The sequence below is a fragment of the Hemitrygon akajei genome, chromosome 18 (genome assembly GCF_048418815.1).
Source record: "Hemitrygon akajei chromosome 18, sHemAka1.3, whole genome shotgun sequence".
Taxonomy (NCBI): domain Eukaryota; kingdom Metazoa; phylum Chordata; class Chondrichthyes; order Myliobatiformes; family Dasyatidae; genus Hemitrygon; species Hemitrygon akajei.
Window position 1 is genome coordinate 33,299,223 of NC_133141.1, and position 25,335 is coordinate 33,324,557.

A 25,335-nucleotide genomic window follows, 5' to 3' on the forward strand; every position below is an offset into this window, starting at 1 on the left:
CGCAATTTCTTCGTGATTAAACCAAAGGATTATGCAAACACCGCCTTAAAAGACGGAAAGGTCATCCAATCCCGCCTGACCAAATCGATATGATAGCCAATCCACAACGGGAGTAGGTGGGATATAGTCTTAAAGCTCTTTAGTATTTGAGGGAGCAGGACTGGTGCCTAGCTGCTCGATAGACATGACGAACAACCAATGGGTAGTGCGGAGCGTGGAAGGTCGCTGTTACGGGCGGATAGTATTTATTCCAAAATTAATTCCTGAGGAAACCTTATCGACCTGAAAAGGTTAATTTTTCAGTGGCGCTGCCTACGCAGCTTTTAGTATATTAATCATATTGATCTCAGGTTTTTGGGTATTATTTTTGAACCGCTCTAGCTTTTACTGATTGACGTAGATGATAGCCAATAAGAACAAGCGGCGCTGGGCGGCTGTTCATAATCCACCTATCAGGGAGGTGCCAGTGCGTGGAGTAATGATTGAGAGCACCACCAGTGTTGATTGACCTGAGCATCCAATAGCCGCGAGGGCTGCTTGTTAGATGGACGTGATCAGCGCGAGGCGGCTTCGTATTAACGTCCGGCGTTGATTGACGGATGTAACATCCAGTAGCTACGAGGAACATTTGGAGTCCGACCAATAGGAAGAGGAAGGGGTGTGATCGAGTCCTTGTTCGGTCGTCCATTGCCAGACTGGAAGTGGCTGAGTTGAGATTGGCGAACGTTGACGGAGTGAGGGTGAAGTCGTGCTTCTGCGGAAATATGCCTCTGGGTTCTGGAGGGAAGGTACGGTGGAGGATGGGGAGAAGCCTGCTGGAAAGTCTAGGGAGGGAGGGGTTGACTCTTGGGAGGAATCGGCCGGCATGGGGTTGGCGGGATAGTCCCCTTGATGGAGACAAGATGGCGGTGTGGCTTCGAGGTTCAGAGGTCAATGGAATCAAGGCCAACAAAAATCTCTATCATTCCACCTCCTAGATCGAATATTCGCCCCAAAACATGTCTGCCTCCCGTGTGGTTACGAACTGCCTCCTTGGCCAAACTCCATTCACAGTAATAGCTCACAGACGACTAACCATGTTGAAACTGAAGTCACTTGCACGGCTGGGTATGCCGGTCTCAAAACACATCTTCCATGGGATTAGCAGAAATGCAATAGCCGTCATCCCATGGAAGTCCCAACACTAAAACTGCTCTCGATCTAGTTGGGTAAAGATCAGTTCTGGCGTTGGGTTTAAAGGCAATCTCTAGGAGATTTGGCCAACAGAGAGACAGTGGATTGTTAGGAAAGCGTATAGAATACTTGCCTTTATTAATCAGCCTAAAATATAACAGCAGAGACGGGCCTGCAGCTTCTCACAAACTGCCTTAAAGGAGAAGTGAATTTGAATCATGTTTTTTCATCACTAACATGTCCTGATCAAGTGTCTTGCCCTGAAACATCAACTGTTTATTCCTTTACATAGATGCTGCCTGACCAGCTGAGTTCCTCCAGCATTTGTCTGTGTTGCTCAAGATACCCAGCATAATACATAGCCGATTACCATGCCGATTTTGACTGTTCCTCTTCCCACCCTATGCAATTCCCTTTTATCAGTTCATTCATCTCTGCAACATATGTTCCGAGAGGAGTGTTTCCTTTTCTCCACCATTGATGCTGCTCTCACCTGCATTTCCTCCATTTCCTCCATTTCCTGGACAGCAGTACTCACCCCTTCCCACCACCTTATCAGGGATAGAGTTCCTCTTGTCCTCACCTATCACCCCATGAACCTCCACATCCAACAAATCATTCTCTGCCAATTCTGCCATTTTTGGTTTGACTCTGCTATGCTAACAAACATGTCTTTACACCCACCCACCCACTCTCAACTTTCTGAAGGATACTGTGATTCCCTTATCCATTCTGACAGAAGGGGAGGGGATAAGAAAGAACAAAATTACCAGTATCTCCCTCCTGGGACATGTCCCTGCAAGTGAGAGAAATGCTACACCTGCCCATTCACCTCCATTCAGGGCCCCCAACAGTGCTTCCAGGTGAGGCAGCACTTCTCCTGTGGATCTGTTGGGATCATCTACTGTATCCCATGCTCCTGATGTAGCCACTTGTGCATTGGTGAGACCCAATGGTCCACTCTCCTCTCCTCTCCAGTCCTTTGCCTTTTGCACTTGTCACTGCCCAGCTTCTCACTTCATCCCTCACCCACTCAGCTTCACCTATCACCTTCTAGCTTGTTCTTCTCCCCCTCCCACCACCTTCTTATTCTGGCATCTTCCCCTTTCCTTTCCAGTCTTGATGAAGGGTGGGGTGGGGACACAGGATAGCTCCTGTAAGGTGCCAACTCACAGGATCTTGAAACTGCTCATGCTTTCCACTTCGAACCCCTCAATGAGGTCTGGTGTGTGTCCAACTTCCCCTTCCTGAAGTCCACAATCAGTTTCTTGGTCTTGATGTTCAGTGTAAGGTTGTTATTGAGACAACCCTCAACCAGCTGATCGAACTCACTCTTATATGCCACCTGAGATTTTACCACCAGCCGTGGTATCGGCGAAATTTTAGATTGCATTTGATTGCATTGTTTGGCTGTTTTTGCCTGTGCTCAGAGATAGGGGAGGGTGCAGAGAGTTATGGAAGACTCATCAGGGTTGAGATATTAGATGCTAAGGGTTCTGGTATTATGTGGGCAGATGCCAATACTGAGGTAAATCATCAGTCTTGGATAGCAGGTGAATGGTACAGTTCCCCCCCCCCCCCCACTGGTAGGGGGAACCAAAAGTAGAGGGCATAGATTAGGGGCTGACTTCAGCCTATTTTATCATGTACCTCCAAGTACCCCGAAACCACATCCTTAATAATAGACTCCAATATCTTTCTGACCACTGAGGTCAGGTTAACAGGCCTGTAATCTCCTTTCTTCTTCTTCTCTCAGTTCTGAATGAGTGGAGTGACATTTGCAATTTTCCAGCCCTTGGGAACCATGACAGAATTTATTGATTATTGAAAGATCATTACTAATGCCTCCATAATCTCTTCAGCTACCTCTTTCAGAACCCTGGGGTGTAGTCTATCTGATCCAGATGACATATCTGCCTCAGAAATTTTTATCATTTTTGCTCTTGTTTTGCACTGCTCATTTAATTTTATATATACAGTCGGCCCTTCTTATCCGTGGGGGATTGGTTCCGGGACCCTTTGCGGATACCAAAATTTGCGGATGCTGAAGTCCCTTATTCAACCTGTCTTAGTGCGGTGGACATTAGGACCTGGCGCCAGAGCTCTGAATCCGCAGTGTTTCTGTTCACGAAAATAATCACGGTCACGATTGAAAATAAAGTGGAAATAATAAAGCGATCGGAAAGAGGTGAAACGCCATCGGTCATTGTAAAAGCGTTAGGCTACGTCGGTCAACGATCAGAACAATTTTAAAGGATAAAGTGAGAAAGGCTCTGCCCCGATGAGAGCTATAATTATTACTAAGTAACGCAGTGGTTTAATTTTTGGGTTTTTGATCCTCCACATCAACCCGGCACGGTGGAGAGTGCGCTCCATAGCGATCTGTCACTAGATCGAGCTTGGAAACTTCCCGAGTCCGGTGCTGAAACATATGTCCTTAAGTGTTTCATATGCATAGAAAGGTAAAGTATATACTATATACTAAGACAAACGTTTGACTAACTGACGCTAAATAATACCAGATGTACCTGTTCCAACTTACTTAGTAAGAGAACTTCCGATTTTTTTCTACCCTAATGCATGATAACCCACGCACATCCTCCCATATACTTTAAATCGTCTCTAGATTACTTATAATACCTAATGCAATGAAAATGCTATATAAAATGGTAGTTATACTGCATTGTTTAGGGAATAATGACAAGAAAAAAAGTCTGTACATGCTCGAACAACAAGTGCTGGAAGAGCACTTAAGGGTTTTTGTGATTTGCGGATGGTTGAATTTGCGCATACGGAATCCGCGGATAAGGAGGGCCAACTGTATATTCCTTAAAGGCTAATTTGCAGGTTGAGTCAATGGTGAGGAAGGAAAATGTGATGTTGCCATTCATTTCAAGAGGACTAGAATATAAAAGCAAGGATGTAATGTTGAGCATTTAAAAAGCATTGGTGAGGCCTCACTTGGAGTATCATGAGCAGTTTTGGGCCCCTTATCTAAGAAAGGATGTGCTGACATTGGAGAAGGTTCAAAGGAGGTTCATGTAAATGATTCCAGGATTGAAAGGCTTATCATATGAGGAGCGTTTGATGGCTCTGGACCTGTAGTCACTGGAATTCAGAAGAATAAGGTCTTATTCTATTCCTGTATCTTATGAGCTTGTATGCCAGTGATATTAAACCTGATTCTGGATACTGAGGAGCCTTGACAGGATGGATACTCAGAGAATGTTAATCAAGGTGGGGGAGTGTTTAGAATGGTGGGGTGGGGGTGCAGGTACACAGTAACAGGGTAATTAATGGTCCATTTTAGACAGGTTGGGAGGAATTTCTTATATTATCTCTTATTATTTGGGTAAGCAGAATCACTGAAGATGTTCAAGGTCCCAAGGCAGATAGATCTTTACTCTGCAGAGAAGCTGTGGGGACTGATGGGAAGGAACAAAGCTGAGGTCAATGTGTGGCCAACTGCAACATTGACAAGTGATGAACCAGGCTGCTTTTGGGGTTCTTGTAAACCTCTTGAGTGAACAAAGGTGTCTTGTTCGATAATCTCTTTCTGTTTCCTAACACACCCCCACCATCAGCATTTATGCAGGACCGAACTGTCCTTCCGAGGACCTCTGTCATTGAGGGAGTTGAGCCCTGTCTGGAAAAAGGAGCATGAACCAACTACTGTTGTGTTTTACAGGTGTCAACGTGGGCCTAAGGGAGGTTCCGTGGCCATGAACAGAATCCGGATCCATGTGCTGCCTTCCACACGGGGGCGTCTCACCCCTATCCCCAGGGTGCAAGAGACCCTGGCCTGCTCCTTCTCTCACCGCCCATGCTCACAGCCCCGATTGGAGGGCCAGGAGTTCTGTCTCAAGCACATCCTTGAGGACAAGAACGCTCCCTTCAAGCAGTGCAGTTACGTCTCATCCAAAAATAGCAGGAGGTGCCCAAATGCAGCACCCAAACCAGAGAAGAAAGATGGGTAGGTGGTAGCCTTGGCATCTGGGACCTCGTGCTGGGAAAAGCACTATGATTATTTCCCAGAGGGGTTGGGTGGTGGTGGTGATGATCCCTTGCATACGCTGCTGCCCTCTTGGGCAAGAGGTGATGAGTTTGGGAGGGGTTATTGGAGCAGCCCAGGCGAATGTCTGCACGCTGCAGCTATTGACTGCCAGTGGTTAAGGGAATAATTGTGTTGGGGGCTGGGAGGTAAGTGGAATGGCGTGCTGCTTTGTCCCGGGTGAGGTCGAGTTTCTCACCCCAGTGATGTGGAGAGAGTTCCATCACACTCCTGACATGTAGACAGCAGAAAGGCCTTGAGGTGTCGGGGGTCTTGGGTGCCAGTCGTACAGGATTCCTCGCCTGCTCTTGTAGCCATGGTGTTGATGAGGAGCAAGGAAATGTTTCCTGGTGGTCCCTCTTCCCTAGCCACTTACTAGGGCTTGGGCTAGGTCAGGAGCTTTGGGCTTGCGCATTGCCCGCTAACCATCTGTCGTCTTCTGCTCCACTCTCCTTTTGCAGGGTCGTTTTCTGTACAGAGCATGCCCGAAGGAATGCATTGGCCATGAGGGTCCCATCGAAGAAGCCCAGCTCCAGCCCCTCACCTGAGGTGCTGCTTGCCCAGCTCAGCAGCTACCTGAAGAGTGATCTGGGCTCCCAGGGACCAGACAGCAGCCAGAGCGAGGCCAGCAAGATACTTGGTACGGGTTCCAGTGGCCGTGGGAGAGGGAAGGGCGCGGACAGAGCATTCATTGCAAGAGAGCAGAATTACAGAGAAATTACTTTAGTCAGAGGATGGTAAATCTATGGAATTTGTTGCCACAGGTGGCTGTGGAGGCCAAGTCATTAGGTGTATTTAAGGCAGAGATAGATGGGTTCTTGATTAGCCAGGGGAGTGGGGATGACTGGAAGAATTGGATCAGCCCATGATTGAATGGAGCAGACTCAATGGGCTGAATGGCCTACTTCTGCTCCTATATCTTACAGTCTTATGGACTGGAATATGAAAGCAAGGATGTAATGTTGAGTCTTTCTAAAGGCATTGGTCAGACTGCACTTGGACTATTGTGAACAGTTTTGGGCCCCTTAACTAAGAAAGGATGTGTGGGCATTGGAGAGGATCCAGAGGAGATTTACAAGAGTTATCCCAGGAATGAAAGGGTTGACGTATGAAAACTGTTTGATGGTTTTGGTCTCATACGAGCTGGAGCTTAGAGGAACTGAGTGGGGACTTCTCATTGAAACCTATTGAATATTGAAAGGCCTAGGCATGATGGAATGGCGGATGGGGCTTGATGTTTTGAGTCGCCTAATTCTGGTCTTATGTTTTATGGGCCCTGAAACAGTAGCTTCGCAAGAACAATTCTCTCCCTCCTTCCCTGCTTATTTCCCCAATATGGTGACTTGTTAGCAGTGAGTACAACCTTGCTGTGGTCTCTTGAGTTCTGTAGCTTCATTTCTCCTCTTCTCTGTACTGAACAACTGACCATTTAGTCTGGGACTGGGACTCCTGTACCTCCTACGAGAGGGAACATCAACTCCATGCCTGCCTTGTTAAATCCCATAGTATTATCTCCTCCTTTGAAACCCCAGAGAATACAGGACCTAGTCTCCTCACAGAACAGACTCTCGGTTCCAGGGATGGATCTGGTACAATCTCTACCCCATGCCCTCTGCCCTCAAGACACTTCATCAGGACTGGAAAGGAAGGGGGGAAGATGTCAGAATATTTTTTTCCTCTCCCTTCCCTCTCTCATTTCTCACGGCCTCTTGCTACTTCTCTTCACCTGCTTATCACATCCCCCTAGTGCCTCTTCCTTCCATGGTCCACTCTCCTCTCAGATTCCTTCTTCTCCAGACGTTTACCTTTCCCACCCACCTGGCTTCACCTATTACCTTCTAGCTAGTTCTCCTTCCCTCCCCCCCCCCCCCCCCCACAAACCTTTTATTCTGGCCTCTTTCCCCTTCCTTTCCAGTCCTGAAGAAGGATCTCATCCTGAAACATCGACTGTTTATTCACTTTCATAGATGCCTCCTGATCTACTGAGTTCCTCCAGCATTTTTGTGTGTTTCCAGCATCTGCAGAATCTATTATGTTTAAGGCACTGATGAGGCTGCACCCAGAACTGTGTTGTAGAAAGAGTTTGGGTAGGACATACCACAACACAGTGTGAGGGCTAGGCAGGCCTGTGACTTGAGTTTTGGAGTGTAGGAGACTGAAGTGTTACCTTACAGTTGTATAAAACCACAAGACTTTTTCAGGGATGGGGATCCAAAAGCTACCACTGTAGCAGCAAAATGGGAGGTTATTCCTTGAGCTTCAGGAATGAGAGGTGTTTAAAACCAGAATTTTTCAGGTTGGGACTGAAAGGGGGATTCCTGAGAGTCTAGATCCAAGACATGGGCTCACAGTGAAGGGTGGGATGGGTTGGGGCAGAGGCAGACAGGTCTCACTTAAGGGAGTGAGAGATGAGGATGGATGAGACAAAGGCAAGACAGGGTAGTGGGGAGCCCAACCAGCATTCACCCTGCTTCTGATGCCCTCCTGTCCATCCACCTACAGATGAGGACAGTTGGAGTGAGGGGGAGCCCGAGACAGTGCTTCTGGACCAGACGTGGAGGGGCGACCCGGACAGTGAGGCCGACAGCATCGACAGTGACCAGGAGGACCCTCTAAAGTGAGTGAATGAGTGAGCGCCAACCATGCGCTAACCCTGAGGCTCCCATCAATCGAGATCAAACTTGTCCTCAGAGTGAGTCAACCTAGTGCAGGCCCAACATGAAGGAAGAGAGGCTCTTCACATTCTCTCACCTTCTCTGGGCCAAGCTGCTTCTTATTCTACCCACCATGTCCTAGTTCACTGCACCCACTCACATCCTCTTTGACATTACTGCCTTGCACCCAGCATTTTGTTAAAACTGCAGGTTCTCCATCTGACTATGAGACAGAAAGACATCAACACCAATATCACCAGTACTTAGAACTACAATACTACGTTTATTAAGACAGAACAGAGCAAGCATTAAGATACTTATCTAGGCGTGCACAGGCCCTTCTCACTGCAGCACACCTCCTGTTCTGCTGATCCACAGCACCCCTTTTCTTAGTAAAACCCCACGAAAACTACCCCCCCAGATCACTCTATACCCTTTCCACTGATACAAGATGCTGCAGTAACTGAAGTGAACCCCATCTCAAACCACCCAGTTAGAATCAGTCATCACTTGTCACCACTCTTAATGAGCCCCAGCCCTATGTTCACCATGTTCCTATGGCTGTCCCTACAGTATTACATTCTCAAGGTATATTCCCATAATAGTGATTAGAGACCCAGTAGACATTTCTGTTACATTTAAGGCCAAGGTGGTGATGAGACATTCCACTAGCACAAAGATTAACCTGTTACAATTTACCTAGGCATGCAGGAGTGTACACAGCAGAGGAGGTGGCACTGGTGATGCGGGAGAAGCTGATCCGCCTGCAGTCGCTCTACATTGACCAGTTCAAACGACTCCAACACCTGCTGAAGGAGAAGAGGCGACGTTACCTGCACTCCTGCAAGCCCGATCTTGAGGCTGCCGGTGAGTCAGAGCAGAGCATGGGCTGTGGAGGGAGCACAGAGCTCATGAAGGTGGAGTGAGTTTTGGATGTGTACAGCTGGGTGGTGTCTGGGACAGGCTACACTGTGGTACCTTCTCAGTGACTGGTGAATGTGTACAGAGAGGGGTGCTGGACATCATTTGAGGTTTTGGACCATTGTTGGGGCACCATTGTTAGAGTGGTTCTTTGAGGCTTCAGCGAGGAGAGGCTTGACTGAGAGAAGGCGAAAAAGCTGTAGGTAGGGTTTTTCCTTTGTTATTTTCCCTTTATTACAAAGTTAGACAGTAGGGATGCCAGGCAGAATTAGTTCAATGCTGTCCCTGGCTACTACACTTGCAAGAAGTCCAGCCAGCTGTAGCTTATAACACTGTGTTAGAAGGTGATTTGGGAGGGTGAGGGGGTGAAGAGCAGGCCATATAGAGAGGTAATTACACCCTAGGTGCAGAACACAGGAAATTGGATGACAGTCCGGAAGAGGACACTACTGCTGTGGCCACCTCCCTCAACAATAAATACACCACTTTGGATACTGTTGGGAGAGGGGAGTGGGTAACATAACAGGGGAAAGTCACAGTGGTCAGGTCTCTGGACTGAGTATGGCTCTGTGACTCAGAAGTGGGGGGAGAAGAAGCAAGCTGTGGTGAAAGGGGGTTCATGAGGGGATCAGAAAGGAGGTTCCATGGACAAGAACAAGATTCTGGGATGGTTTGTTGCCAGAGTTCAGGACATCTTGGATCAAGTCCTCAGCATTCTTCAGTGGAAGGCTAACCAGCCAGAAGTCATGGTCTATACAAGTATCACTCAATGACATGGGTAGGAAGAGTGCCAAGGTTCTGCAAAGTGAGTTCAGGGAGTTAGGTGCTAACTAAAGGACAGACCTCCAGGGTTGTAATTTTCAGTTTGCAAACTGTGCCACAAAATAGTAATGCCAGAAATAGGAAGATCATGAAGTGTAACATGTAGCTAAGGAGTTGGTGTAGGTGGGAGAGCATCAGATTTTTGGGTCGTTCAGCTCTCTTCCAGGAAAGGTAGGACCTATACAGAAGAGGCAGTTTGCACCTGAACTGGAGGGGGGGCTGATACCCTAGCAGGAAGGTTTGCTAGTGCTGCATAGTGGGATTTAAACTAGAGTTGCAGGGGGGTGGGAACCAGAGTGCCAGAACAGATAGGAGAGAGGTTGTGGAGACACGTTGCTAAAGCTTCAGACAAAATCAGGAATCAAAAGGTTGAGCATGGTGCAACTAATGTTTTCAGCGGTGTATATTTCAATGCAAGAAGTATCATAGGAAAGACAGATGCGCTCAGGCCGTGGATCAACATAAGGAATCATGGTATTGTAGCCATTAGTCAGACTTGGTTAAAGGAGGGGCAGGACTGGCAGCTCAGTATTCCAGAGTTCCATTGTTTTAGGTGTGACTAAGCAGATGGGATTAAAGGGGAAGGGGTGGCATTACTTGTTAAGGAAAATGTCACGGTTGTCTTCAGTCAGGACACACTGGAGAACTCGTGTAATGAGGCTTTATGGGTGGAACTGAGGAATAAGAAAGGTATGATTGCGTTAATAGGGCTATATTATAGACCACCTGACAGTCTGCAGAATTTTAGAGGAACATATTTGTAGAGAGATTGCAGACTGTTGCAATTGTTATAGTAGGTGATTTTAACTTCCCATATATTGACTGGGACTCCCGTATTGTAAGAAGACTAGATGGGATAGAGTTTGTCAGATGTGTTCAGGAAAGCTTCTTTAGTCAGTACCTAGAAGTCCCAATGAGAGAGTGTGTGATATTTGATCTATTAGGGAATGAGACAGGACAGGTGACAAATGTTTGTGTAGGGGAACACTTTGTTTCTAGTGATCATAATGCCATTAGTTTCAAAGCAAAAAGATTGCAAGGGGCAAAATTCGTCCTCTGGAAGATCAGAATGGAAATCTATTTGTGGAGCCAAAAGAGATTGGAGAGATGTTAAAAGAATTTTTTGATCTGTATTTACTTGGAAGATGGACAGAGTCTATAAAAGTGAGGCAAAGCAGCAGCGAGGTAATGGATCCAATACAGATTAGGGAAGAGGAGGTGTTTGTTGTCCTTGAGGCAAATTAGGGTGGATAAATCCCCAGGGCCTGACAAGGTGTTCCCTTGGATCCCAGGGGAGGCAAGTGTAGAAATTGCAGGAGCCCTAGCAGAGATAGTTAAATCATCCTCAGTGACAGGTGAGGTACTAGAGGGCTAATGTTGTTCTGCTGTTTAAGAAAGACTAAAAATACAACACGGAATTATAGGCCAGTGGGCCTGACATCAGTGGTGGGAAAGTTATTGGAAGGTTTTCTATGGGACTGCATATGAGTATTTGGACAGACAGGAATTGATTAGGGATAGTCAGCATGGCTTTATCCAAGGCAGGTCATGTCTTAAGAGTTTTTCAAGGAAGTTACCAGGAAAGTTGATTTAAGGCAAGGCAGTGGATGTTGCCTGTGTGGACCTTAGCAAGGCATGCTGGAAGTCCCAGGTGTTGGGGCAGAAGTGGGTGAAGTTGCCATTACTTAGGGAGAAAGTTCTTGGGAAACTGAAAGGTCTGATGGTAGGTAAGTCACCTGACCAAACAGTCTACACTCCAGGGTTCTGAAAGAGCTGAAGAGATTGTGGAGGCATTAATAATGACCTTTCAAGAATGAGTTGATTCTGACATGGTTCTGGAGGACTGGAAAATAGCAGACGTCTCTCCACTCTTCAAGAAGGGAGAGAGGCAGGTGAAAGGAAATTATGGGCCATTTAGGCTGACCTCAGTGATTGGGAAGATGTTGGAATCGATTGTTAAAGATGTGGTTTCTGGGTACTTGGAGACACATGGTAAAATAGGCCACGGTCAGCATGGTTTCCTCATTGGAAAATCTTGCCTGACAAATCTTTTGGAATTATTTGAAGCATGATAGACAAATAATTGGTGGATGTTGTACTGTATACTTGCAGTTTCAGAAGGCCTTTGACCAGGTGCCACACATGAGGCATGATAAGAGCAAATGGTATTACAAGAAAGAGTCTAGCATAGATAAAGTAGTGGCTGATAGGCAGGAGGAAAAGAGGGGGAATAAAGGGGGCCTTTTCTGTTTGGCTGCTGGTGACTAATGGTGTTCCACAGGGACCTGAGTTGAGACCACTTCTTGCGTTATGTGTCATTGATTTGGATGATAGAATTGATGGTTTTGTTGCAAACTTAGCAGACAATATGTAGATGGGTGGAGAGGCAGATAGTTTTGAGGAGGTAAAGATGCTACAGAAGGACTTAAACAGATCAGGAGAATGGGCAAAGAAGTAGCAGATGGAATACAGTGTTGGGAAGTGTACGATCATGCACTTCGGTGAAGAAACAAAAGGGTAGATTAAATGGAGAGCAAATTCAAAAGCCTGAATGCAAAGGGACTTGAGAGTCCTTGTGCAGGATTCCCTAAAGGTTAATTTGCAGATTGAATCTGGGGTGAGGAAGGCAAATGCGATGTTCGCATTCGTTTTGAGAGGACTAGAATATAAAAGCAAGGATGTAATGCTGAGACTTTATAAAGTACTGGTGAGACCTCACTTAGAGTATTATGAGCAGTTTTGGGACCCTTTTCTAAGAAAGGATGTGCTGACACTGGAGACAGATCAAAGGATTTTCACGAAAATGGTTCCGAGATCAAAAGGTTGTCATATGAGGAGCATTTGATGGCTCTGGGTCTGTAATCACTGGAATTCAGAAGAATTCAGAGGAGTGACCTCATTGAAACCTTTCGAATGTTGAAAGGCCTCAATAAAGAGGTTGTGGAGAGGAAGTTTCTTATGGTGGGAGAGTCTAAGACCAGAGGGGACAGCCTCTGGATCGAGAGCATCCTTTTAAAACAGAGATGACGTCGATCTGCCTCTCTACCAGAGGCCTTTAGGTTCAACTCAGGGAATAACTGTCAAACACAGAGTCTCTGCTCACTGAGCTTGAGAAAATCTGCAGCCTAGTGAGCCCAGAATACTGCGTGGAGCCGCTGTTATACATTGTCATCACATGCAGATAAGGGTAGACTGAAAAGCTTCTCATGGAACAAACACTTCTTTGTTCACACATTATTTTCACAGAACGACTTGTCAAGCTGCCAATAAGTCAGTTAGGTTCTCGCCCTTTTAATTCTGCATTTCATTCCTCAATGAGACATGATTTCTTTAGCCAGAGAGTGATGAATCTGTAGAATTTGTTGCCACAGGTGGCTTTGGAGGCCAAGTCATTGGGTATATTTAAGGCAGAGGTTGATAGATTCTTGATTGGTCAGGGCATGAAGGGAAAATGGATTAGCCATGATGAAATGGCGGAGCAGACTCGATGGGGCAAATGGTTTAATTCTGCTCCTATAGATTATATAACAATTACAGCACGGAAACAGGCCATCTCGGCCCTTCTAGTCCGTGCCAAATGCTTACTCTGACCTAGTCCCACTGGCCCACACTCAGCCCATAACCCTCCATTCCTTTCCTATCCAATTTTTCTTTAAATGACAATACCGAACCTGCCTCTACCGCTTCTACTGGAAGCTCGTTCCACACAGCTACCACTCTCTGAGTAAAGAAATTGGTGTGTCATTATAGTCATATCTGACAAGTTTCCACCTTGGAGATTGGTCAGGAAGGTTCAGTTGCTTGGCATTCAAGATGAGGTAATAAATTGGATTAGACATTGGCTTTGGCTTTGTGGGAGAAGCCAGAGTGGTAGTAGATGGTTTCCCCTCTTACTGGAGGCTTGTGACTAGTGATGTGCCGCAGGGATTGGTGCTGGGTCTATATCAACGATCTGATGATGATGTGAGTAACTGGATCAGCAAATTTGTGGATGGCACTAAGATCAGCGGGATCTGGACCAGTTGGAAAAATGGCAGATGGAATTCAATACAGACAAGTGCGAGGTGTTGCCTTGTCATTTTTAAGCCATTCCTGTGTAGTTTTGGGTTTATGCTTGGGGTCATTGTCTTGCTGGAAAACAAATCTTCTCCCAAGTTGGAGTTCTCTTGCAGACTGCATCAGTTTTCCTCCAGGATTTCCCTGTATTTTGCTGCATTCATTTTACCCCCCTCCTTCACAAGCCTTCCAGAGCATGATGCAGTGAAGCATCCCCACAGCATGATGCAGCCACCACCATGCTTCACACTAGGGATGGTGTGTCTTTGATGTGTGGTGTTTGGCTAACGGCAAGCATAGCATTTAGTCTGATGGCCAGAAAGCTTAATTCCTCCAGCATTTTGTGTGTGGGCCTTAATTTTGCTCTCATCAGACCATAGAACTTCCTTCCAGCTGACTTCAGAGTTTTCCACATGCCTTCTGGCAAACTCTAGCTGAGATTTCATGTGAGTTTTTTCAACAGTGGCTGTCTCTTTGCCACTCTCCAATCTCAGCCACTGAAGCTTGTAACTCCTCCAGAGCTGTCACAGATCTTTTGGTGGCCTCCCTCACTAGTCCCCACAGTCATTCAGTTTTTGAGGACAGCCTGCTCTAGGCAGATTTACAGCTGTGCCATATTCTTTCCATTTCTCGATTGACTTAACTTTATTCTAAGGGATATTCAGTGACTTGGAAATTTTCTTGTATCCATCTCCTGACTTGTGCTTTTCAATAACCTTTTTGCGGGGTTACTTGGTGTGTTTTTTTGTCTTCATGGTGTAGTTTTTGCCAGAATACGAACTCACCAACAATTGGACCTTCCAGATACAGGTGTATTTTTACTGCAATCAATTGCACACAGGTGATCTCCATTTAACTAATTATGTGACTTCTAAAACCAATTGGCTGCACCAGTGATGATTTGGTGTGTCATTTTAAAGGGGGGGGGTGAATACTTGTACAATTAATTATTTTGCTTTTTATATTAGGACTTTATTCCTTGGATTGTAAGAGAATGAGGGGAGATTTAATAGCAGTATACAAAATTATGAGGGGTGTAGATAGAGTAAATGCAAGCAGGGTATTACACCAAGGGTGGGTTAAACTACAATTAGAGGTCATAGGTTAAGGATGAAAGGTGAGAAGTTTAAGGGGAACACGAGGGGGAACTTCTTCACTCAGGGTGGTGAGAATGTGGAACGAGTTGGCAAAACAAGTGGTGCATGTGAGCTCAATTTCAACGTTTAAGAGACGTTTGCATAGGTACATGGAGGGCTACGGTTCAGGTACAGGTCAGTGGGGTTGGGTGGCTTAAATGGTTCGGCATGGACTAGGTGAGGCCAAGGGCCTGTTTCTGTGTTGTGCTTTTCTATGACTATTACCCCCTCAGTGACCAGCACTGAGGAATCGGTGACTTGGTGTGTGGCTGAGGAGGTGGGGGGGGTGGAATGGGACTGATGGTGTAACCCAGTGTCTGTCTGTCTCTCTCCCCCTCTCCCCCTCTCTCCCCCCATTGCTGGAGGTAGGTGGTAGTCCGGAGGCCATGCTGACGAAAGAGCGGGTGGACCTGCGTAAGCTGAGGGCCTTGCGACGGTATCGCCGGCGATATGGGCTGGAGGCACTGCTGCACCGGCAACTGAAGGAGAGGCGGGTGATGGCCAGTGAGGGGGGCCCACACCAGGTCTGAGGGCGGATGAGGGGTTTGGTTGGGGATTGGGTGTGCCGGGGGTGAGGGGTCAGGGTGGGGGATTGGGAGTGAGGTTAGGGTGATTGGGTGGATGAGGGACAGGACATGAGAAGTTGAGGGTGAGGGATCAGGGTGGGTATTGGGCGTGGTGATTCAGTTTTGGGTGCGTCGGTTGCTGGGAGGACTTTGGGGTGAGCGGGCAGATGCGGTGGACTTTGCCCCACTGACCAGTGTTTCCTCTCTTCCCCAGCAGGCACAGCCCAGCGCCCGCCAGACCCAGCGCTGTGTGGTGGTAACAGATGGGCTCCGGTGTCCTGCTCCCTCTCTTCCACTCAGTAGGCACTGCCTTAACCGTATCCTTCCTCACACACCCTCACTGGGGGTGTGGCTATGTGATCCCTCTGTTTAGGGATGGGTCCTGTGTTTGGGGTCTCTGGTTTGGTCTCCAGGTCACATTGGGGAAACTAGATGCCCTTCTCTGTCAGCCCTGTGGTGGGATGGGGAAGGTGGCACAGAAGAAACCCCCCCAGAATGCTATTCGCTTTAACCTGCTGTCAGATATCTGTCAAGACCCCAGCCAGGTGCTGTTCCAGCCATGCGCGGGGGTGAAGGAGGTGCCCTGCACAAAGCCTGTGCCCCTGAGCCAGGCGGAGCAGCCCTGCTGCCCCCTACATCTGCAGGTGCCCCCGCAAATGTACCAGCCTGAACCTGCCCTCTGTGCCTCCCAGCAGCTGCAGAGCGGGCCAGCCGACCTGTACCTGAGTGCAGCCGAGCTCCAGCCGTCCGAGGTGCTGCCACTGGAGTTCAGCGAGGTGAGCCCAGGATGGTGGGGGGTGGGGTGCCTGGGAATTCTGGGCACGAATGTCCACTTTCTGAAATGCTGCCTGGGTGCAACTTGGGTCCTCCCTCCAAGGTGAGAGAATTCAACATTTGTCTCCTTCATCCCTCGGGCAACATAGGAGTTATTTCCCTCCTCAGACCACTCATGTGAAGGTGTTTCTGCAATGCTGTCAGAGAGGGAGTTCCCAGGATGTAATGGGGAAAGAACAGTCAATATATTTCTCAGCATCCCCTGCCCTTGCCCTTCTGGGCCCATTGTGTATCAGTGATGGAAGGAGAGGTTGACTGATGAAGCTAGTCTGTCCAGGGGTCAGACAGGGAGAGTCGCTCACCACAGGAAACCTGACCTGAACTATGTTAACTGAGAATATTGTAACACACAAAACACTGGAGGAACTCAGCAGGTTAGGCAGCATCTATGAAGAGGAATAAATGGTTGACATTTCGGGCCAAAGCCCTTCATCAGAGCATGGTCTCGGACTGAAACCTCAACTGTTTATTAATTTCCATAGATACTGCCTAAACCTCTGAGCTCCTCCAGCATTTTGTGTGTGTTGCTCTCGATTTCCAGCAACTGCAGAATCTCATGTTCAGAATTTTGTAGGAGCCTTTACTGGGCATCTTGGTCTCGCGTAGAGATGGGAAAGGGGACTGGCTGGATGTACAGTGAGTGATGGGGAGAGCATGGTGTGTATGTCAGTATGTGATGTGTTGAAGGGGAAGAGGTGCCTGGATGTACAGGAAGGGGTAGGCTCCAATGTATGTCTTGTGTAATACTGTCGTGACACAGTCCAGGGTGTGTTGGAGTGGAAGGGATGAGTAGGTGAGTGTGAGGGGTGTGATCCCACAGTACCTGGTAGGTGGGAGGGGAGGGAATGACTGGATATACAGCACGTTAGTCATGTATAGGTGAGTGTGTGAGGGGTGTGATCTCACATTACTTGGTGTGTGAAAGGAGTGCAGGAGGCGACTGGATTTATGGGGAGATTAACATAGAACACACAATGTGCCTAACCATTTAAATTAGGAATCAGATGGCTAACTAAATAAATCCCTTCTGCTTTCACAATGTCCATATCCTTTCATTTCCCTCACATTCATGTACCATGAAACATCTCTTAGAAGTCTACAGTTGCAAGAAAGTTTGTGAACCCTTTGCAACTACCAGGTTTTCTGCATTAATTATTCAAAATATGGTCTGATCTTCATTGAGTCACAATAATGGACAAACACAATCTGCCTAAACTAATAACACAAACTTTTCATGTCTTTTTGAATACATTGGGGGTTAATCATTCACAATCCAGGCTGGAAAAAGTATGTGAACCCTTGTATTTAATAACCTCCTTACACATCAATAACCTCCACTGGACATTTCCTGAGGCTGATGATCAGACTTGATCACAACGACAAGGATGTCATTGTGATCAAGTTTCAGTTCATCAATATTCCTGGGATACCTTGCATGAACAGCCACAACACATGCCACAACATCTCAATTGGGTTAAGGTCTGGACTCTGACTTGGCCATTACAAAACACAAATGTTGTTCTTTTTAAACCATTCTGCTGTTGATTTACTCTTGTTTTTCAGACCATTGTCTTGTTGCGTCATCCAACTTCTATTAAGGTTCAGGTGACGGACCACTACCCTGGCATTCCCCTGTAAAATGTCTTGATACAATTGTGAATTCATTGTTCCCCTCAACAATTGCAAGCTGTCCAGGCCCTGAAGCAGCAAAAGAGCTCCAAAACTATGATGTTTCTTCAACGATGCTTCACGGTTGGGATGGTGTGCAGTGCCCTTTTTCCTCTAAACATAGCAGTGTGCATTTCTGTGAAAAGCATTGTGGAACATCCAGGTGATCTTTTGCAAATTTGAGATGTGCAGCAATTTCTTTTCTTTTTTGAAGTGCAGTAGTTTTCACCATGGTGTCCTTCCACGAACACCATTCCTGTTCAGTTTTTTTTCTTATAGTGGGCACATGAACAGTGACTTTAGCAAGTTCTAGAGATTTCTGCAGGTCTTTTGCTGTTACCCTGGAGTTCTTTTTCACCTCCTTCAGCATTGCACGTTGTGCTCTTGGTGTGATCTTTGCAGGATACCCACTCCTAGGGAGAGTAGCAACAGTACTGAGGTTCCTCCATTTGTAGACAGTTTCTCTTACTGTGGTCTGATAAACACTCTGGTCTTTAGAAATGCCTTTGTAGCCTTTTCCAGCTTCATGCATCTCTACAATTCATCTAAGGTCCTCTGAAACTTGTTTTGATGGAGGCACGGTGCACATAAAGAGATCTTTCTTGCGAAGAGCAGGCTCATTCAGTAACCTGACGTTGTCTTTTTTTAGAGCAGGACACCTCTACAACCCACACCTCCAAACTCATCTCATTGACTGGAACACCTGACTCCAAATAGCTTTGCAGAAGGCATTACTCCAGAGGTTCACAGACTTTTTTGAACCTGGACTGTAGTTGTTTAAATGGTGTACTCTGTATTGACAAGAAAAGTACAATTGTTTGAGTCTTATTAGTTTAGGCAGGTTGTGTTTGTCTATTATTGTGACTGAGATTGAGATCATACTGCATTTTATGAGTATTTAATGCAGAAAACCAGGTAATTGCAAAGGGTTATCACACCACCCCACACAGCCACCATTTTCTGTGGGTTTTAAAAAAAACCCTTGCGTCTCCTTTGAACTTGCCTCCTTTCACCTTAAGTGCATATCCTCTGGTATTGGACATTTCAACCCTGGGGGAAAAGATACTGTGTGTTTACTCTATTTATGCATCTGATAATCTTCTAAGCCTCTATCAGATCTCGCCTCAGCCTCCACTTCTCAGGCAGGTTTGTCCAACCTCTGGCACATTAGCAAATGCCCTCTAATCCAGGCAGCATCCTGATGAACCTCTTCCAAAGCCTTGACATTCTTCCTATAATGGGGAGACCAGAACTGTATGCTATACTCCAGATGATTTGCTTTTAAAGCTGTAACATAACTTACTGACTTTTGAACCCTGCTACAACTAATAAAGGCAAGCATTGCATATGACTATTTCTCCACCCTATCAACCTGTGTAGCCACTTTGAGGGAGCTGTGAACGTGGACCCCAAGAGCCCTCTGCTCATCAACACTGTTAAGGATCTTGCCCTTAACAGTGTACTGTCTCCTTGCATCTGACCTACCAAGGTGCAACACTTCACATTTGGCCAGGTTAAACTCCCATCTGCCATTTCTCCAACAGTATCTGCAACTGATCTATATCCTGTTTTATTCTTTGTCAGTCGTCTACACTATCCGCAACACCACCCATCTTCATATTATCTGCAAACTAACTTATCCAGTTACATTTTCATTCAGGTTATTTATATACTGAACATCACAAACAGCAGAGGTCCCAGTACAGATCCCTGTGGAACACCACTAATCACAGACCTCCAGTCCCTTCAACACTACCCTCTGTCTTCTATGGGCAAGCCAGTTCTTAATTCAGATGGCCAATTCACCGCAGTTCCCGTGCATCTTAATCTTCTGGATGAGCTTCGCATGAGGGGCCTTGCACTTTACTCAAATCTACACAAAGGGTCCTCTGTAAGGTGTTGGAATGTGAAGGGCACATCCAATGACACAGAGCATTAATGGGGCTTTGATGTTGAAGGATTTGGTATCCCAAACTCCCAGTAGCACCAGGCTCTGAATCAAGACCACCGGTTTGTTGTAGCCGGCGGTTTCAAACAGTTAGCCGACAGTGAACTCTCCCTGTGGTCTTTGGGTTTACTTACAATTCCAGCCAGATCATCAGGGAGAGACACAAGGTCGTGTGGACTGGGCTGTTGCCTGTCTGCACCTTCAACATTCCTAGTGGCTGTCGACATTTTCACTGCAAACTCCTTAGATCAGAGCCAAAGGGTCCTTAGCCAAAGGTTTGGTGCAGTGAGGGAGATGGGGAGGCGTAGATAAGGAGTTCCAGAGCTTGGGGACCTGGGTAACTGAAGGAGGAAAGGGAGGTTGAGTTGAGAGGATTACATGGATCAGGGGTTTAGGGGCTGGAGGGGGTCACAGACGGGAGGGTTGTCAGGTACTTAAGAGGTTATGGGAGGGGTATTGGGGTGGGACTAGGGTGAGTCTTCCTCTCTAACAGTGTTATTATCCTCTATAGGACTGCCTGGACGTGGTGGGTGACAGTCTGCAGTGCCCGCCCTCACCGCTCTTTGACCCTGCCCAGGGCACCAGCACCCAGTCAACAGACGAGTCAGACTTGGCAGAGGTCAGTGTGGACGCGGGTTAGCCCCATGGGGGATGGGGGCACTCCTCGACCCGCTAAGACTGGCCACTGAATTTAACCCTGCACTGAGTATCTTAACGTCACCATCCATTGCCTTCGCTCCCCATGAGAACCAAATGGCCCCCCGCCTCCTGACCCATGTAGCAGCATGGAGGGGCCAAATGGTCACTTACAATAGACAATAGGTGCAGAAGTAGACCATTCGGCCCTTCGAGCCTGCACCGCCATTTTGAGATCATGGCTGATCAACTACTATCAATACCCGGTTCCTGCCTTGTCCCCATATCCCTTGATTCCCCTATCCATAAGATACCTATCTAGCTCCTTCTTGAAAGCATCCAGAGAATTGGCCTCCACTAGCTTCCGAGGCAGTGCATTCCAGACCCCCACAACTCTCTGGGAGAAGAAGTTTTTCCTTAACTTTGTCCTAAATAACCTACCCCTTATTCTCAAACCATGCCCTCTGGTACTGGACTCTCCCAGCATCTGGAACATATTTCCTGCCTCTATCTTGTCCAATCCCTTAATAATCTTATAATTTTCAATCAGATCCCCTCTCAATCTCCTTAATTCCAGCGTGTACAAGCCCAGTCTCTCTAACCTCTCTGCGTAAGACAGTCCTGACATCCCAGGAATTAACCTCGTGAATCTACGCTGCACTTCCTCTACAGCCAGGATGTCCTTCCTTAACCCTGGAGACCAAATCTGTACACAATACTCCAGGTGTGGTCTCACCAGGGCTCTGTACAAATGCAAGAGGATTTCCTTGCTCTTGTACTCAATTCCCTTTGTAATAAAGGCCAACATTCCATTAGCCTTCTTCACTGCCTGCTGCACTTGCTCATTCACCTTCAGTGACTGATGAACAAGGACTCCAAGATCTCTTTGTATTACTCCCTTACCCAACTCTATACCGTTCAGATAATAATCTGCCTTCCTGTTCTTACTCCCAAAGTGGATAACCTCACACTTATTCACATTAAACATCATCTGCCAAGTATCTGCCCACTCACCCAGCCTATCCAAGTCACCCTGAATTCTCCTAACATCCTCATCACATGTCACACTGCCACCCAGCTTAGTATCATCAGCAAATTTGCTGATGTTATTTTCAATGCCTTCATCCAAATCGTTGACGTAAATGGTAAACAGCTGTGGTCCCAATACCGAGCCCTGTGGCACCCCACTAGTCACCACCTGCCATTCCGAGAAACACCCATTCACCGCTACCCTTTGCTTTCTATCTGCCAACCAGTTTTCTATCCATGTCAATGTCTTCCCCCGATGCCCTGAGCTTTGATTTTACCCACCAATCTCCTATGTGGGACCTTATCAAATGCCTTCTGAAAATCGAGGTATACTACATCCACTGGGTCTCCCCCGTCTAATTTCTTGGTTACATCCTCGAAAAACTCCAACAGATTAGTCAAGCATGATTTACCCTTGGTAAATCCATGCTGGCTCGGCCCAGTCCTATCACTGCTATCTAGATATGCCACTATTTCATCCTTAATAATGGACTCTAGCATCTTCCCCACCACCGATGTCAGGCTGACAGGTCGATAGTTCTCTGTTTTCTCCCTCCCTCCTTTCTTAAAAAGTGGGATAACATTAGCCATTCTCCAATCCTCAGGAACTGATCCTGAATCTAAGGAACATTGGAAAATGATTACCAATGCATCCGCAATTTCCAGGGCCACCTCCTTTAGTACCCTAGGATGCAGACCATCTGGACCTGGGGATTTGTCAGCCTTCGGTCCCATCAGTCTTCTCAACACCGTTTCCTTCCTAATGTCAATCTGTTTCATTTCCTCTGTTACCCTATGTCCTTGGCCCATCCATACATCTGGGAGATTGCTTGTGTCTTCCTTAGTGAAAACAGATCTAAAGTACTCATTAAATTCTTCTGCCATTTCTCTGTTTCCCATAACAATTTCACCCAATTCATTCTTCAAGGGCCCAACATTGTTCTTAACTATCTTCTTTCTCTTCACATACCTAAAAAAGCTTTTGCTATCTTCCTTTATATTCCTAGCTAGCTTGCGTTCGTACCTCATTTTTTCTCCCCGTATTGTCTTTTTAGTTAAGTTCTGTTGTTCCTTAAAAATTTCCCAATCATCTGTCCTCCCACTCACCTTAGCTCTGTCATACTTCCTTTTTTTTAATGCTATGCAATCTCTGACTTCCTTTGTCAACCACTGTGGCCCCTTTCCCCCCCTTTGAATCCTTCCTTCTCTGGGGGATGAACTGATTTTGCACCTTGTGCATTATTCCCAAGAATACCTGCCATTGCTGTTCCACTGTCTTTTCTGCTAGGCTATCTGTCCAGTCCCTCATGGCTCCATAGTTTCCCCTGTTCAACTGCAACACTGACACTTCCGAGCTGCCCTTATCCTTCTCAAATTGCAGATAAAAACTTATCATATTATGATCACTACCTCGTAATGGCTCCCTTACTGCAAGATCGCTTATCAAATCCTGTTCATTACATAACACTAAATCCAGAATAGTCTTGTCCCTGGTCGGCTCTCATACAAGCTGTTCCAAGAATGCATCCCGTAGGCACTCTACAAACTCCCTATCCTGTGGTCCAGCACCAACCTGATTCTCCCAGTTCACCTGCATGTTGAAATCCCCCATAACTACTGCAACATTACCTTTGCCACATGCTAATGTTAACTCCCTATTCAACTGGCACCCAATATCCATGCTACTGTTTGGTGGCCTGTAGACAACACCCATTTGGGTCCTTTTGCCCTTACTGTTCCTCAATTCTATCCACACAGACTCTACTTCTCTTGCCCCTATGTCCCCCCTTGCAAAAGACTGAATCTCATTCCTCACCAACAGGGCCACCCCACCCCCTCTGCCCACATTTCTGTCCCTACGATAGCACGTATACCCTTGAACATTCATTTCCCAGGTCTGATCTCCCTGCAGCCATGTCTCCGTTATCCCAACAACATCATAGTTACCCATTCGCACCTGGGCTTCAAGCTCATCCGCCTTATTTCTGACATTTCGTGCATTCAGATATAGAATTTTTAGCCCATTTCTCCTCTCTATTTGAATCGCTGCCTATTGTGCTTAACCCAGCTCCCCGAACTCCCATCGGGCTATATGCCCCTAGAATTTTGTTGTCCTTCCTAAATTTACTTATTCTTTCAACACATTTAACTCCATGTTCCGTCAGACCATCCCTCTGCACGTGTCCTCCTTATCACTTGTTCCGCCTCACCTTTCTGTACTACACACTTAATATTCCGGAACCGTGTAGTCCCCACCTGTCCTTTATTCTTCCTCCCGCTATCCTCTCTCACATTCTGGATCCCCGCCCCCCCCCCCCCGCAAATTTAGTTTAAAACCCCCCCCCCCCCCCCCCAAAGAAGCACTAGCAAACTTCCCTGCAAGAATGTTAGTACCGCTCCAGTTCAGGTGTAAACCGTCCCTTCGGAACAGATCCCACTTTCTCTGGAACAAAGCCCAATTATCTACAAACCTGAAGCCCTCCCTCCTGCACCATCCTCTCAGCCACGTATTAATCTTTATAATCTTTCTGTTCCTTGCCTCACTCGCACGTGGCACAGGTAGCAATCCAGAGATTGTTACCCTGGGGGTCCTTCTCTTCAGCTTCGTACCTAACTCCCTGAACTCCCTACGCAGGACCCCCTCACTCATCTGACCCACATCATTGGTCCCTACATGGACCACAACATCTGGATTCTTGCCCTCCCTCTCGAAAATAACCTGCACCCGATCTGAGATGTCTCGGACCCCGGCACCAGGGAAGCAACATACCATCCGAGACTCCCGATCTTCCCCACAAAATCTCCTATCCGCCCCCCTGACTATAGAATCCCCTATCAATACTGCTCTCTTCTCTTCCCTCCTCCCCTTCCTAGTCGAGGGTCCAACCTCAGTGCCAGAGACAGGACCACTGCAGCTTGTTCCTGGTAGGTCATCCCCACCAACAGTATCCAAAACAGTATACTTATTTTTGATGGGAACGGCCACAGGGGTGCTCTTCTCTCTCTGTCTGCTCCCTCTGCCTCTCTTGATTGTCACCCATTTGCCTACCTCCTGTCTTTTCGGTGTGACTACCTCCTGATAACTCTTATCTATCTCTGCCTCCCAAATGATCCGTAGTTCATCCAGCTCCTGCTCCAATTCCTTAACTCAGTCTGATAGGAGCTGCAGCTGGATGCACCTATTGCAGGTGTGCACCACTTGTGTGCTTCCTGTAGGTGCCCAGCTTCAGCAGTGGCCAAAGCTAGTCTCCTGTCTCATCACCTGTCCACCCTTCACTTCCCCTATGTGTGACCAATTTGCCTCCTGTACTTTCATCTCTCACCACCTGTCTCTCTTCACCCCACAGGCTACTTTGCAGACGGTCTCTCAGACCCACAGCACCAGAGACCACAATGGTACCAGGGATATCAGCTGAACAGCAAGCAAGACCCAATGGTGGGGGCTACTAACTTGAGGCTGCTACCTCCTGTATCTCTACAGGATGGTGACCAGCAGGGTGGGGATCTTTCCCCGGGCACATGGTGGGAGGGTATCATGCTTCTAACACCTGGTGTGGGGTCACACTGTGGAAGAGGTCATGTCCCAGTGCTCCTGTTTCTATCACCTCTTCCCCTCCCCCCTCCACCACATTGTATCATTGCACATTTGCCACCCTTCAGCTATTGTCCTGATACCTCTCCCTTCCCACCATCGGGGATGTTTGTAGCAATGTGGCAAAGCATTGACCAAAGAGGTGGCAGTGTGATCACTGGTTCCATTAAAGGCTTTCAAATAGATGTTTGTTTGTGTCATATTCTTGCTAGAGTGAACTCAGCACCTCACAAACCCAACAAGCACCAG

General features: G+C 47.0%; 1 protein-coding gene across 2 annotated transcripts; it reads left to right on the top strand.

The window, feature by feature from the left end:
• The first annotated feature begins 586 nt into the window (after nt 1-586).
• On the top strand, nt 587-25,269 carry LOC140741277 (KAT8 regulatory NSL complex subunit 2-like). Of its 2 annotated transcripts, none has more exons than XM_073071274.1 (10): nt 587-788; nt 4,862-5,146; nt 5,686-5,864; nt 7,727-7,841; nt 8,582-8,745; nt 15,183-15,337; nt 15,597-15,696; nt 15,902-16,155; nt 20,341-20,448; nt 24,842-25,269. In XM_073071274.1, exons 2-10 carry the CDS (start codon nt 4,896-4,898, stop codon nt 24,908-24,910), a joined length of 1,395 nt encoding a protein of 464 aa, XP_072927375.1. In that variant the 5' UTR covers nt 587-788; nt 4,862-4,895; the 3' UTR covers nt 24,911-25,269. The 2 variants fall into 2 exon arrangements, with proteins under 2 accessions (XP_072927375.1, XP_072927374.1); XM_073071273.1 differs by having other exon boundaries at nt 595-788; nt 15,594-15,696.
• The last annotated feature ends 66 nt before the right edge of the window (nt 25,270-25,335 follow it).